General features: G+C 40.2%; 1 protein-coding gene across 6 annotated transcripts in view; it reads right to left on the reverse strand.

Annotated features, from left to right (window-relative positions):
* Positions 1-14,503, reverse strand: part of NSMAF (neutral sphingomyelinase activation associated factor) — a 45,201-nt gene that overhangs the window by 12,406 nt on the left and 18,292 nt on the right. For 2 of the 6 annotated variants that reach the window (XR_013959301.1, XM_080646325.1), the window contains exons 7-17: positions 12,958-13,029; positions 12,604-12,651; positions 12,447-12,499; positions 10,299-10,428; positions 8,370-8,441; positions 6,550-6,658; positions 5,475-5,651; positions 2,002-2,081; positions 1,375-1,465; positions 1,218-1,281; positions 31-82 (exon numbers count right to left, since the gene is read on the reverse strand). Coding sequence is in view for 3 of the 6 variants with exons in the window: in XM_080646325.1 (XP_080502451.1) it covers positions 31-82; positions 1,218-1,281; positions 1,375-1,465; positions 2,002-2,081; positions 5,475-5,651; positions 6,550-6,658; positions 8,370-8,441; positions 10,299-10,428; positions 12,447-12,499; positions 12,604-12,651; positions 12,958-13,029 (948 nt within the window). In the remaining 3 variants the exon portion in view is untranslated. Of the gene's footprint in view, positions 1-30; positions 83-246; positions 298-1,217; positions 1,282-1,374; positions 1,466-2,001; positions 2,082-5,474; positions 5,652-6,549; positions 6,659-8,369; positions 8,442-10,298; positions 10,429-12,446; positions 12,500-12,603; positions 12,652-12,957; positions 13,030-14,503 lie in introns of those variants that run through there. The other 4 variants (XM_080646327.1, XM_080646326.1, XM_080646328.1 and 1 more) reach the window with 4 other exon arrangements.

Here is a 14,503-nt window from a genome sequence, read left to right on the forward strand (position 1 = left end):
CGTGAATCATTAACGTTTTAAACCGCTTACCTCTTTAAAATCTGTGGCACCATCCAAACAGTTTTTCCAAGTTTCTGCAATACTAAATAAAAAAAAAACAAAACTGATTTTAACTCAAGGCTATAGAAACAGCAACCACAGAACTTTCTCTACACCTACGTGTTGTTCTACACTTTACCTCTATTAACTCATTCTCTCATTAACTCAATCCCCCTTTCACAGAAGAGAAAAATTCGCTAGGCTCACATGGGAGATGTGGGAGTGGGCGTGGAGTCAGAACAAGGCCCAGATGGAATGTCTCCAAGTCCATGCCAGGAGCCTCATACTGCCTCATTGAAGGACCAATGGAGGCAGGTGCTTAAACACTAGAAAATTAGCACAACTATTTTAACAGCTCATCTCAAAAAGGAATTATAAACAAACATGTGTAGAGCTTAAACAGCGATTGGAAAGACACAGACCAAAGATTAATGAAAATTCAGTGTGGACAGATGCTAACTGAACTTTATTTTCCTCTTTATATTTTCTGATGGGTTTTTTTTTTTTTTTGGTAAAGAAGTATTACTTTTATAATTTAAAAAAAGTTATTTACAGACCCACATGGAATTATATTCAACTCATAGCAAAATTATTGACCTATGAACTAGAGGTCACGATTCGATTCCCAGTCAGGGCACATGCCCAGGTTGTGGGCTTGAACCCCAGTGTGGGGTGTACAGGAAGCAGTTGATCAATGATTGTCTCATCATTGATGTTTCTATCTCTCTCTACCTCTCCCTTCCTCTCTGAAATCAATAAAAATATATTTTAAAAAATTATTTAGAATAATGAAATAATGTTGCAAACACTCTGAATGTCCAAAAATAGAGAAATAGTTAAAATATATTCTGGCATACATTAAGATGTGATCTAATAATTTAAAAAGTGAGACTATTTTCAAAAACATCTAATAACATGGGGAAAACTTCAAGATCTAATTGGATACAAAAAGTGGGACAAAAACTATTTAAAATATGTTCTCACATTTACACACACACACACACACACACACACACACACACACGACTAGAAAAAGCCTAAAAGGAATAGATATAACAATTAGTGATTTTTTGCATATCTTTACATTTTTGGCCCTATATAGTTTTTTTAAAACAAACATATTGTGCATATATAATTAGGAAGTTTAAAAAATGGTGGGTGAGGCATTTATGTCAAACCTGTTGAACATTCTATCTGCATTATCAAATCTTCCATTCTGTAGGCACAGCATATACTCTGGTGCTGGAGAGGGGAAATCGGAGTTAATGAGATATAGATTCACTGAAGAATCCACGTGAAGTAACATTGACTTAGGGTAATGATAAACAACCTTACCAATCCTGACAAGATAAAACAGCACGTAACCCGGGGAAGAGTAGTGACTGCCATACATGAACTTTGGCTCTGGCATCTCCTGGTAGCGTGCCTATAATATGTGAGAAAAAAAGACTACTAAGTGTTGGCTATGAAAAAAACAAGTGACTCATGTAGTAAAAGCCTAAAAGAAATCACGGCATGAGTACATTATACTCCTTAATTTCTTTCTTAAATAGGAAAAAGAAAGATAAAAAGAGGATGGGAAATCTGAATAAACACAGCATTCCTGTGACAAGTATTTTGGTTTTCTTGGAGTAGTGGTAACAATGTTGGGACTGGATGGACTGGAAGGTGGAAGGAATTTTATGCGTCTCTTGTGCTATTTACTAGAGAGAACCCTTCATGAAAGTAAGTTAGTACATTGGTAATCAGGTCATCCTCCACTTCCTGAATTGTAGGCAAAAAAAACTGCAAATAGTGAGCAGCTAAATTCACTGGGGAAGTAAGAATAAAAAAAACAACAACACATGATCACTCTGGACATGTTTCCACTAAATCTTGATGAAATGAGTTTCAGTTACTATAAAAACATAGGCCATGGTTCAGGAAGTTCCTTTTAGACCAAGAATCCTTAAGTCCACGTACCAGTAGTCTCTCCAGTCGCTCCTTATTTAGGGCTCCTACTGGTTTCCCAAGATCCCGGAAGGTTCCTGGGTTTGACAAATCTACATAAGTAAATAAATTTTTAAAAATTAATTGATTAGAATAAATAAAGCAAGCAAACCTATACTTAATAACATTACCGTCATGAACTGAATCACATGTACACATTTATTTCCACAAAATAAATAGTTTTAAAAAACTGAGACAGACCTTTAGAATTGTATTTCTGGTAGTTACTTATATAGCTGTAAAGGTGAGAACTTTTGAGTTTTAATTTAGCAACATCCATTCAGAAGTGATTTCCAATTTGAAAACATCATAAATATGGATTTTAAAAAGGCCTACTGAAAAAGGCTATATTCCAAGTAAAACAACAACAAAAACAAAGTTTAAAAGCCCATTATTCTTCTACTAAGATTTACTTTTTAAGTTTGAATTACAGCAAATATACTACACTGTAATAATAGCATAATTTGAGAACTGGGGACCTGAGTATTATCAGAGAAATAAATTATCATATTCCTAGAAAATCTGTTATCTCTTTCAAGTACAGAGTTCAATAAGTGAACTGTCCAAAGGAATTTATTGTTCACAATATATAATTTTTAAATATTAAAAAATAAAATCACAATATAATCACTATTTTTGTTAAAATAATTTTAGAGCTGTACATATACCACAAAATTAAAATGGTTACCTCTCAGTAATGTAATAATTGATGATTTTTATTTCTTTTAAAAATATTTAAGTACATTCTAAATGTCCTATAATGAGTAGTTATTAGTTTGTTAATCACATCTTAATGTAAATTTTAAAATAGGATAATCTGAGACAATTTTCAAAGTGAAAAACTACAGTATTTCAAAACTGGTATTTATAGATAGTAATGATTATATGGCTTAAAATTATATGCATATGGGGTGGGGGTGGCCGGGGAGAGGTCAATCGGGGAAAAAGGAGACCTGTGTAATATTATATGTAATACTTTAAATAAAGAATTTTTAAAAATTATATGCATATTTTCTGGGCATGTCCTTTAAGAATATGTGAGTGGAGAAACCAAGATGGCAGCATAGGTAAGCACCTAAACTGCTGCCTCGCACAACAATTTCAAAACTACAACTAAAAGACAGAACGGACATCATCCAGGAAGGCTGGCTGAGTGGAAATTCTACAACTAGAAGGAAAGAGAAAAGCACACAAAGACTCAGAGGAGTGGCAAAGGGGGGCTGAAGTATGGAGACGCGTGCAGAGAGGAAGGGCGACTGAGTGCCTGGCTGACTTTCTCTGGCGGGAGGGGGAAGGAAGCCCCCGACTGCACTGAACCCCAGTTCTGACTGCACTGAAACCCAGTTCCGGGCGAAACCCCGGGGACCCAGGCTCATTCAGGAGGAGTCTGGACTGTCAGGTAGAGAGAAGAGCACACGGAGACTCAGAGACTCGGAGAACCTGAAAAGCCGCTGCGGGTCTGGAGGCATGGTGTGCACACGTGGGCTCGCAGAGAAAGCTGAATGTGGAGGTTGCCGCAGGCATTCCCTAGTGGAAGGGAGTCGGAAGCTCCTGACTGCACTGAACCCTAGTTCCAACTGCACTGAACCCCAGTTCCAGGCGAGCCCCTGGGGACCCACACTGTTACAGGGGGAATCTGGACTGTCAGGCGGAAACTCAGGGGAGTCGCGGAAGGCAGAGGTCTGGAGGCACGCGTGCAAGGGCAGGGCTGACAGGAAGCCAAGACTGTCTGCTCTGCCCTGAGACTCTGCCCCATCCAAGCTGAGCACAGAGGCTTTTGCGATTTTGCAAGTCTAATCCTATAAGGCTGTCTCCAGCACCGAACTTCTCCCAGCGTAGACACAGCTGATCCTCACAGCCAACTGGCCTGAAGGTCTATTCCTCCCAGTGATACCAACAACAATCAAGACTTAACTACAACAAGGCTGTACACACAGTCCACAAAGGGGTGCACCAAGATTGTCCACCTCAGGTAACTGGGAGGCTGACCCACTGGGCCATATAGGAAACCTAGCACACAAAGCTACCCTACTTAGGGAAGCAACGAAAATGCAGAGACAAAGAAACAGATCACAAACGAAAGAAATGGAGGAAAACAAACGACTGGATATAGAATTCAAAACCACAGTTATAAGGCTTTTCAAGAATATCCTAGAAAAGGCCAATAAATTTAGCGAGACCCTCGAGGATATGAAAAAGGACCAACTAGAAATTAAACATACACTGACTGAAATAAAAAATATTATACAGAGACCCAACAGCAGACTAGAGGAACGCAAGAATCAAGTCAAAGATTTGAAAAACAAAGAAGCAAAAAACACTCAACCGGAAAAGCAAAAAGAAAAAAGAATCCAAAAAGTTGAAGATAGTGTAAGAAGCCTCTGGGACAACTTCAAGCGTACCAACATCAGAATTATGGGGGTGCCAGAAGAAGACAGAGAGCAAGATACTGAAAACCTATTGGAAGAAATAATGACTGAAAACTTCCTCTACCTGGTGAAAGAAAGAGACTTACAAGTCCAGGAAGCACACAGAACCCCAAACAAAAGGAATCCAAAGAGGACCACATCATAACTGAAATGCCAAGGGCAAAAGACAAAGAGAGAATATTAAAAGCAGCAAGAGAAAAACAGTTAATTACCTACAAGGAAGCACCCATTCGATTGTCAGCTGATTTCTCAACAGAAACTATGCAGGCCAGACGGGAGTGGCAAGAAATATTCAAAGTGATGAAAAGCAAGAACCTACAACCAAGATTACTCTACCCAGCAAAGTTATCATTCAGAATGGAAGGTTAGATAAAGAGCTTCACAGATAAGAAAAAGCTAAAGAAGTTCATCACCACCAAACCAGTATTATATGAAATGCTGAAAGGTATTCTTTAAGAAGAGGAAGAAGAAAAAAGTAAAGATAAAAATTATGAACAACAAAAACATATCTATCAACAAGTGAACCTAAAAATCAAGTGAATTAAAAATCTGAGGAACAAAATAAACTGGTGAATATAATAGAATCAGGGGCATAGAAAGGGAGTGGACTGATAATTCTCAGGGGGAAAGGGTAGGGGGGGGTGCAGGAAGAGACTGGACAAAAATCGTACACCTATGGATGAGGACAGTGTGGGGGGAGGTAAGGGCAAAGGGTGGGGTGGGAACCGGGTGGAGGGGAGCTATGGGGGGAAAAAGGAGAAACAATTGTAATAATCTGAACAATAAAGATTTATTAGAAAAAAAAAAAGAATATGTGAGTACTATTTTTTTGGATTAAGAAAATTAAGAGACAGTGGAGAAAACAAAAAACACATATAATTTATATTAACACTGAAATGACAACTAGCAATCTTTAGTAATAAAGTTAAAATGGGTTCTAATCTATTCAAAGATCACATCATAAGTCTACAACAGAATATTTTTCTCTCCTTTGAGAAGTAGCTTTGAGGCACTTACCCAGTTCTGAGCTGCAGTAATCGCTGATTATCCACGGGAACACCGGGTACTGGGACAGGTCGTTGCAGCTGCGGTCGGCCAGGTTGTTGAGGTGCAGCAGGTACTGGTAGTTGGAGAGGTGCCCGCGCTGCCACTGCAGCGTGTAGCTCTCGGCCGTGCGCTCCGCGACGTGGTGCTCTGAGGAGGACAGGCCCGCAAGGTCACCACTGAACTTGGCAGATGTTGGCTAAGTTTTACTTAGCATGTAAACACTAGATACTTTAAGTGCAGTCTTTTCAATGCATTTTTGAAAAATGCATTTTAAGAAAAAATAAAAGTAGGGTACAGTTTGTTTTCGCTCTAGATCTCAGAAATGGCTTCACTGTACACCAGAAGAGCAAACATAATTAAGATGGTATTAATAAAATCCCAGTACCTATTTTTAGAAATCATTCTATTCTAGTCATCTAGCAACTTTGCAAACAAGAATTACAGTCAGCCATAGAAATTAATATATTTATGCGTGAAAAGAAAAATACAGGTGTTTTTCTAACAAGGGTGGGAAAATTCACACTTTCCATGGAAGACTGAGGAAATAGCAAATTCAGTCCCACGGGTACTACACTGAGCCTCGAGGTTCATGTGTTTCTTTTGTATCGTTTTCTAGCTTCGGGATTAAGACCACAATTAATGAACACAAACATATGACTGGAGAGCTCTCTGCCTCTCACATTAAGGAACTGAATCGTGGCTTTCATAAACTAATATAAGACATGACTGGACACAGAAATAACTAAGGGGAGTCTTTATAATCCATTCAATTTGTGTGTTGTTAAAATCCAAAAAAAAATTTAAATATATTTATCAAGTTCTTAAACGCACAATGAACTATTACCAAAATTCAGTTATGTTTCCTTTGGTTTTTTAAAATGCCATCTTGCCAACTGTAGTTACTATGGAGAGGCAATGGGTAGAACCACAGAGAGGCGATTCTAGATCCAGCATTTGTCTTTTTCCTTCTCTTATTTCCTATCCTGGTTACTTAGGAGTTGAACTACCTTCGTATGAACATAACAATGAAGGGTGAACACCAGACCTAGATACGTGGCAACATAAAAATAGAGTTCATCTCTATCTTGAGGGTCGTAGAACTTTAGGTAGATGTCAGAACACAGGTCATCTTCTGTGCAAAACACTTCCAATCCCTATACATTCAGAAAGAAAAGAATAAAGCAAATAGCATTTCATTAACCTTGCAATTGCAATATAAGCTATACAATCACAAAAGCCTTCCGATTAAACATCTACATTTTTCACTTGTAGCTCTTGTATTCATATTCTCCAGCTTTAAATTTGATTCAGCTTTAAATTTGAAATATATATATTTCCTCAGAACAAGACTTGTACCTTGTATCTTCAAATTTTGTAAAATCCCTTTTAGTGTTATTTTTATTGATAAAACCTTCTGTGAATTTAGTATTTTGAAATTCAAAATTGGCTGATCCATGTCTTCACACATCTTCAAATATAAATGTTTAGCTTTCTATTATAATTAAATTATGCCAATCTAACAAACTGATAATTGAATAACTATTCAACTAATAACTTGCAGTTATTTTTTTAATATGTTTTTATTGATTTTAGAGAGAGAGAAGAAAGAAGAGGGAAAGGAAGAGAGAAACATTGATGAGAGACTGCCTCCTGCCCGTGCCCTACTGGGGACTGAGTCAGCAACCAGGCATGTGCCCTGACTGGGAACAGAACAGGCAGGATGATGCCCACCCAACTGAGCCACAACGGGCAGGGCAACTTGCAGTTATTCTTAAGAAAACTCAGCTCTGTGAATGTTGTATGGATAAGCCTGAGATAGGACAAGAATAGACAAAGAAATGACAAAAGCAGACTTGTTCTTGGTTCAAATACAGGCTTTTACCATTTACTGGTTAAGGAACAGAGGAAATTAACTCTCAGAATCTCAATTTCTTTATAAAATAGGATATCATCTACCTCACAGGGACTGTCATAACAAAATATTGTACATAAATTGCCCAGTACACAGAGGACACTTTAGGTCAATTTCTTCTCTTTTTCTGACTGTGTCTTTATACACAAAGGATAGTATGCGTCCATAATTCTCTATTAGCACTAGAAATGAAGAGTGTCCTTTTAAGTTAAATAGGTGGAAAAAAGCAAATTTCACAAATATGAAACAAAAATGAGGTGCTTAAAATTCAACAGTGCTTTAGTAATGCTACCTACCAGGTGACTGGTTAATCTTCAAAGGAGAACAAATGAATTTATACTGATGTCAAATTAAAACACCATGGAATCACACCTTATTGTGGGGATTGGTTTCCAAGGTCAGCATGTAAGACTAACGTAAGTATGGACATATGCTTATCTAGGGGAATGGTAGGAAGAACTGCCCATATGATTTAATCGGTTATTTTGTTCATTTCTCTCACTTCCAAGCTGAAGGCTGAATTACTCTACGCTAACCGAAGACACTACAGATCCACTGAAGAGTTCATTTTGTACTAGCTTCTGAATTTTACTCTGAGACCTAGCTGCTGTGAGCAGATGGTGCGAGTCACACTGGATTGCTCTGCACAGATTACCCCTGCATAACCCCAGGATCGCTAAATGAGGAACTCAAGGCAGCACACCCGATCCCTCTTGCTCTTGGAGCCAAAAACATTCCCACAGCAGCCTTCTTGTGCGGAGAAAGGAGTTATTCCTTTGTAAATTTCTAGCTCATCCAAAAGGAAGAGCAGCAGGACACAGAGTCCACTTGCTTACAACACAACATACTTACAGGTCGCAGACAGGCCACAGGTGTTTATACATTAACAATCACTGGTTAAACCGAAACGAGGACAATCATTCTCCTGGATCTGACATTCCACTTGAACTCACCAAAGGCATGAGGCCGTGCCTCCTTTTGTAAATGCGGCAGACGTCATGGAGTGTGATCTGGACCACAGGTTTCTGGAAAAGTGAAGAGACTATCTCAAAGGTCAACCTTCTGACACAATTAGAAGCAGCTGATCTTTAGTATCAGAAAGCGGAATCAAAATGACCAAATCTTGCCTTCCTGATGTGTTACAAGGCGAACAACTGGAAAGGGAGATCTTAAACAAGGCGTATCTGGTTTAACATTCCAGCCTGCCCTTTTTTTTTTTGCTTTGTGACCTTGGACAAGTCTCCCTACCTCCATTTGGCACCAAAAATATGGTAATGCGTTCATCTTTCAGGTTATCGCAAGGCTGTTGAGTGCTATGGAATACTAAAGGATTGGTAGAGCCTGGCCAGTGTGGCTCAGTGGTTGAGCATCCACCCATGAACCAAGAGGTCACTAATTCGATTCCCAGTCAGAGCACATGTCTGGGTTGTGGGCTCAATCCCCAGGAGGGGGTATGCAGGAGGCAGCCAACTGATGTTTTTCTCTCATCAATATTTCTCTCTATCCCTCTCCCTTCCTCTCTCTCTCTAAAAATCAATAAAAAACGTTGTTTTTTTTTAAAAAAAGATTGGTTTAAGATAACCTCTCGGGAATTTTGCTATTCTTTTATAGAGCAATGGTTTCCTTAGTACTCACTCATCTTATTTTAGAATCTTGTCTTTTGTCTCCTTAAAAACTACAGTTTATTAAGGCTCACAAACAATTTTAGTATAAAGCAGGGCTTCTAAACTTTTTCTTTCATAAGGAGGGTAATTTTCTTGCTTCTTTAAAACCTTAAAATGCTAGTAAGAGATGAATGAGGTTAGAAAAGGCAATGAGATTGGCTACAAGGTGACAAATTCATTTTCCTATTTCTGAGTGGAAGGGATCAATGCTCATACTATCAATCCTGAAGCTATGGCACATACTCATATTTTTTCCAAAAGTTTTTGACCCTGAGCTATAGTAACAGTAGTGGGTAAGCCAATTTTATTGCATGGCTAGAGAATGCCCATCAGCAATGTGTACGGCTTCCACCAGAGGGTTTGGCAAGCGTGCCCCACCACCTGGTGGACAGAATTATTACAGCATTATCTCTCACTTAGAAAAGTATTAGAGGTTTTAGTGCCATATAGTAATGACTGACCAGCCTGGAGCATTTCCAGGGCATAGCCTGTGGCAGGAATCACTCCTGTTCTTTAAACTTCCCTGCTAAATGGTCCAATGGCACCATGAGGGCACATTAGGATTTCTGTTCCTTCAGTGAGCCACTCCCAAAAGGGGCTAGGTCTAGATAAAGCAACCCGTCTCTATAAGCTGTAGTGTGGAGCTCCGAGTTGTTTTCACTTACCGGCCTAGGAAGTCTAACGCCACTGTGAAAGGGAAGACTAGCTCCACTGCCACAGAGGCGCCCTGCAGCTGCCCCCTGCAGCATTGCTGCGTGCACCTACTCCGGCTGGGCAAGGACCACTTCCAACTGCCTTTTTGGGAAAGATTCAGCTTTCCTGACTTGGTTGGCAATAAAGGAAAAACAAGAAGTACCAACACAAGCATATATGTAAGCAGATATATAGAAAACATTCATTTCTTCGTAATCTCGAGTAGAAAGGTATAACACTCTCATGAGCCTTTATTAAAGTTGGGAGGGGCAGGGTTTCTTTTCACAACACTGAGAGCAAGTGACCCCAAAATGCAGACCGATCAGAAGAGCTCACACTCAGATTCCTCAGGATGACACAGGGAGCCTGTTTAACACACAGTCGACGGAGGGGTCGGGGAGGTCATTTTGATCCTCACCAAAATGTGAGCACACTGTGATGGTGAAGTCAAGTTCACAGGAAAGAGCTAAGGTGAAGAGCCCAGTGCTAACGGAGCTTTCCATCTGCCCTGCAGTCGTCACGTACCGGGTACCCATTGAGAGGCTGAAAATACAGGGTGGTGTCAGTGATGCACACGTGTCCGGGGTTTGTCACCAGAGGGGTCACCATTTCTGCTTTGCATTCCATGTGCAGCTTTTCAGAAACACTTTGGAACCTGACAATTTGAGCAAAAGCAAAAAAGAAAAAAAAAGGAATCAGAAATCGATCTACTTTCTAGGTTTAACTTTACCTAAGAGAGTTACAGTGTGACTTTGCATAAGATTTGTTTGAACACCGACTTTCTACAAAATAAATGGTAATATAAATCAGTACGACTTTTGCTGGAGGGTTTGGTGAGCATCACAAAATCGGTCACAAATAAAACTGACATTCTTTTAAATGGTAAAATGAAAATTCAACTTTTAAAACAGATGAGGTTATGTACTGAGAAGGAAGGATAGACAAGTGAATGAAGCCAAATAACCCATTAGCTCAAAATAAACTGACATAGAAACTACTCTTAAATTAACGTTTTCTCTCTTTCTGTATTTAAGGCCTACTTTCATGGCCATATAGGCCATTTTTGCATAGGTAGCATTTATTTCACACCACACTTCATAAGACTATGAAGACACAATTACAGTAACTTGAATGTCAGTTCCAAGGTCCAGCTGACCCATGATCAACACAGTTTGAACTACAAAAATCCACTTATCTAATGTTTTTTTTTTCCAGTAAATACTGTAAATGTATTTTCTCTTCCTTATGATTGTCTTCATAACACTTTCTTTTCTCTAGCTTACTTTATTGTGTAGTATACAATACATAGAATGTACAAAATATGCATTAATCGACTTGATGTGATCAGTAAGGCTTCGGGTCAATAGTAGCTATGAGTAGTTAAGTTTTGACTATGTGGGGTTATCACCCCTAACTCCCACATTGTCCAAATGTTAACTGTACATTCTTTTGTGGATTTACTACAGTAAAACTAATCAAAGATGATTTCCCTACTACTCCATTGTAAATTATTTAGACAGTCAAACAGAGAACAGGTTAGTATTAAAGTGTAACTGTTTTCAGAAAATACACTGTATACTTAGAAAAGCTAAGAAAATCAATAATAATTTTTTAAAAAGTCACATTAGACCAATAAAAATGTAGTCTCTTGGTCCCCACAGGATACCTCCGGGAGGTACCTAGCACAATTTGAAGGGCCAAGACAGACTTTCTGGACACACTGACAGCTAAGCTGAAATCAGAAGAATCAGAAAAAGTTAGCCAGGTGCAAAAGAGTTGAGTACTCTTAGCGGAGGGAACACGCACTAAGTCCCAGAGGTGAGGAACCATGTGGCACACTCATGCAATGCAGAGCTGGAGCGTGGAATCCAAGAGCAAGCAGTGACTGGGAGTCCTGAACAAGGACTAGAACCTAAGTGGACTGTGCGCCAACTAAGATTAAGATTTTCACCCTGAAGGCAATGGGCAGTCTTGAAGAGTTTAAACAAACAAGTGATACAATTAAGTACATTCATTAGAAAGAACATATTATTTATTTATTTAACTTATTATTTTTCGTTAATTGTCACCCGAGGACATTTTCCCATTGATGTTTAGAGAGAGTGGCGGGGAGGGAGAGGGACAGAAACAATGATGTAAGAGAGGTGCATTATCGATTGGTTGCTGCCCCAAGTGGTCTGCAACCGAGGCACATGCCCTTGACCGGAATCAAACCTGAGACCCTTCAGTCCATGGGCTGACGCTCTATCCACTGAGCAAAACCGGCTAGGGCAGAAGAACGTATTTTAAAAGTACAACAGGTACAGTGCTGGGAAGGGGGTTGGAGAAGGGAAGACTGGTGTCAGGTAGACAAGCTAGAAGCTGTCACAGTGTTCGGAGTGGGAGGTGATGGTGGCCTGGACTGAGGCAATAACAGTGGGAAAAGACAAGCTGACAGACAGGAAGGATGTTAGAGAGCCTCATCTACTGGCCTTTCTGACCGACAGGTGCCGGGATGGAGAGAGTGGAGGAAGCCCCTGACACGGCTCCTGCACTGAGGTGGGGCCATTCCCCCAGATACACAGGTGTGGGGTGAGGCAGGTGACAACATCAGTCTGGACATGCTGAGCGAGGCAAACAGATGAAGATGCCTGCTGCTTTTATAACAAGTAAGCAAGATCATTGAACACTCACCTGTTTTTGTCAAATGATGTTCTAGCCAAACGTGACTGCAAAATAGCTGTTATCTATGAAAAGAGAACCATTTATAAAGTATGGATATAAGTATATATAAATGAAAATCAATACAAGTTAATTCATAATGAAGATACAGACCTTTAGAAACTCTTACCATAGCAGTTTGGTCCCCTAGTTTGTCAAGGCAGGATGCTCTGTGAAGCTACAATATTATAAATATTACATGAATTTATTTTTTCTCTCAGATGATATAAAGGTATTTCCTTAGAAGCAATGAAATAACAGCAAACATCTGTTACTTGGTAACAGTTAAGATCGCTTCTGATATATGTATGGCTTCTTCCTAATATACAGTTTTCAAAGTCAACATAATCAAGTAAATCTGATTCATGTTTATAAAAGAAATGAGGGTTTCAGTAAGATGTATAAATATAAAATTTTTAAGTTTCTGCCTGAGTTTGTTTTGAATTCTCAGCCCAGTAAAAGCCCGAGTTAGGCACTGGCTTACCTGAAGCAACGTCTCCACAACATCTTCCACTTTCCCTGAAACATCCAATTCAAAGACATATTCCATTCTGCCCTACCAAAAAGGGAAAAGCATACAAACAGAGATGAAGCGTCAAAACCCTGCGTGAAGAGCATTTCCAAATCCCTGGCTGAAGGCCACACGCATCCACCTGGTGTGTCCTCCCTCCTGCCACCCAGAACGAGAGCTCCAGGGAGCAGAGCCCATCGGATTTACTGCTGTATTCATTCTGCACTTGATTCTGCTAACTTTGGGCTTGGTTTGCTGTTTTTTTCTAGTTCCTTGAGGTGTATAGTTAGATTTTAACGTCTGAGATCCTTCTTTCTTTAATGTAGGAGCTTATCACTACCAACTTCCCTCTTAGTACTGCTTTTGCTGCATCCTGTACTTTTGTGATCTGTTGTATTTTTTGTTTGTCTTGTGATATTTTTAAATTTCCCTTTACATTTCTCCTTTGACTCACTGGTTGCTCAAGAGTGCTAATTTCCACATACTTGTGAATTTGCCTTCTGCTACGATTTCTAGTTTTGCTTCATTGTGGTTGCAAAAGACACTTGGTATGAGTTCAATCTTCTTAAATTCATTAAAACTTGCTTTGGCCCTGGCCAGTGTGGCTCAGTTGGTTAGGCATCGTTCCATGCACTGAAACACTGCCCGTTTGATTCCAGGTCAGGGCACATGTCCAGGTTGAGGGATCAGTCCCCAGTGGGGGATGTGCAGGAGGCAGCAGATCGATGTTGTGCTCTTGTATCAACGTTTCTCTCTCCCTTCCTTTCCCTTCCTCTCTCTCTAAAACTCAATATAAAGCAAAAAGCTTGTTTTGTGACCTAACATGTGATCAACCCTGAAGCATGTCCCACGTGTACTTAAGCATGTGTATTCTGCTGCTGGTGGGAAGAATGTTCTCTATGTGTCTGTTAGGCTCATGTGCTCTATAGTGGTGAGTCCTCCGTTTCCTCTTTAATCTTCTATCTGGATGATCCATCCATTATTGAAGTGGGGCATGAAGTCTCTTACTATTCCTGTGTTGCTGTCAATGCCTCCCTCCAATTCTGTCAATGTTTGCTTCATATGTGTGGGTGCATATATTGAGGTTGGGTGCATATATGTTGTGATGGCTAATTTTGTGTGTCCCATGCTCTCCTTTTCTCTTGCGCACACCCCCCCCCCCCCCCGCCCCTGGGAGACTCTGCTTCGCTGCACAGGCCTCTGCCTGCTGTCCTCAGGTCCTCTGGGGCAGCAGCGTGATGCCCAGCCTGTTCTTGCATCTAGAGTAGGCCGGGTCCTGTCAATGCTCCAAGGCAGGCAAGACAGAAGCAGTCGCTCAGGCAGCTGCCCCGGAAAGTCAGAACAGTGGACAATGGCCCAGGGTTGTCCTTCCCTCCCCAGGGAGAAGAGGGGAGCTGGGAGTTTCCTCTCAGTCACATGGCACTGTGTTGGTGGTGGCGGAGGGGGGGAGGGGCGCTACTAATTTTCCTACCAGCTTCAATGAGGCCGACCTGCAGTGCAGCAGGCTCTTCATTGATTT

This window comes from Plecotus auritus (genome assembly GCF_963455305.1).
Source record: "Plecotus auritus genome assembly, chromosome: 11".
Taxonomy (NCBI): domain Eukaryota; kingdom Metazoa; phylum Chordata; class Mammalia; order Chiroptera; family Vespertilionidae; genus Plecotus; species Plecotus auritus.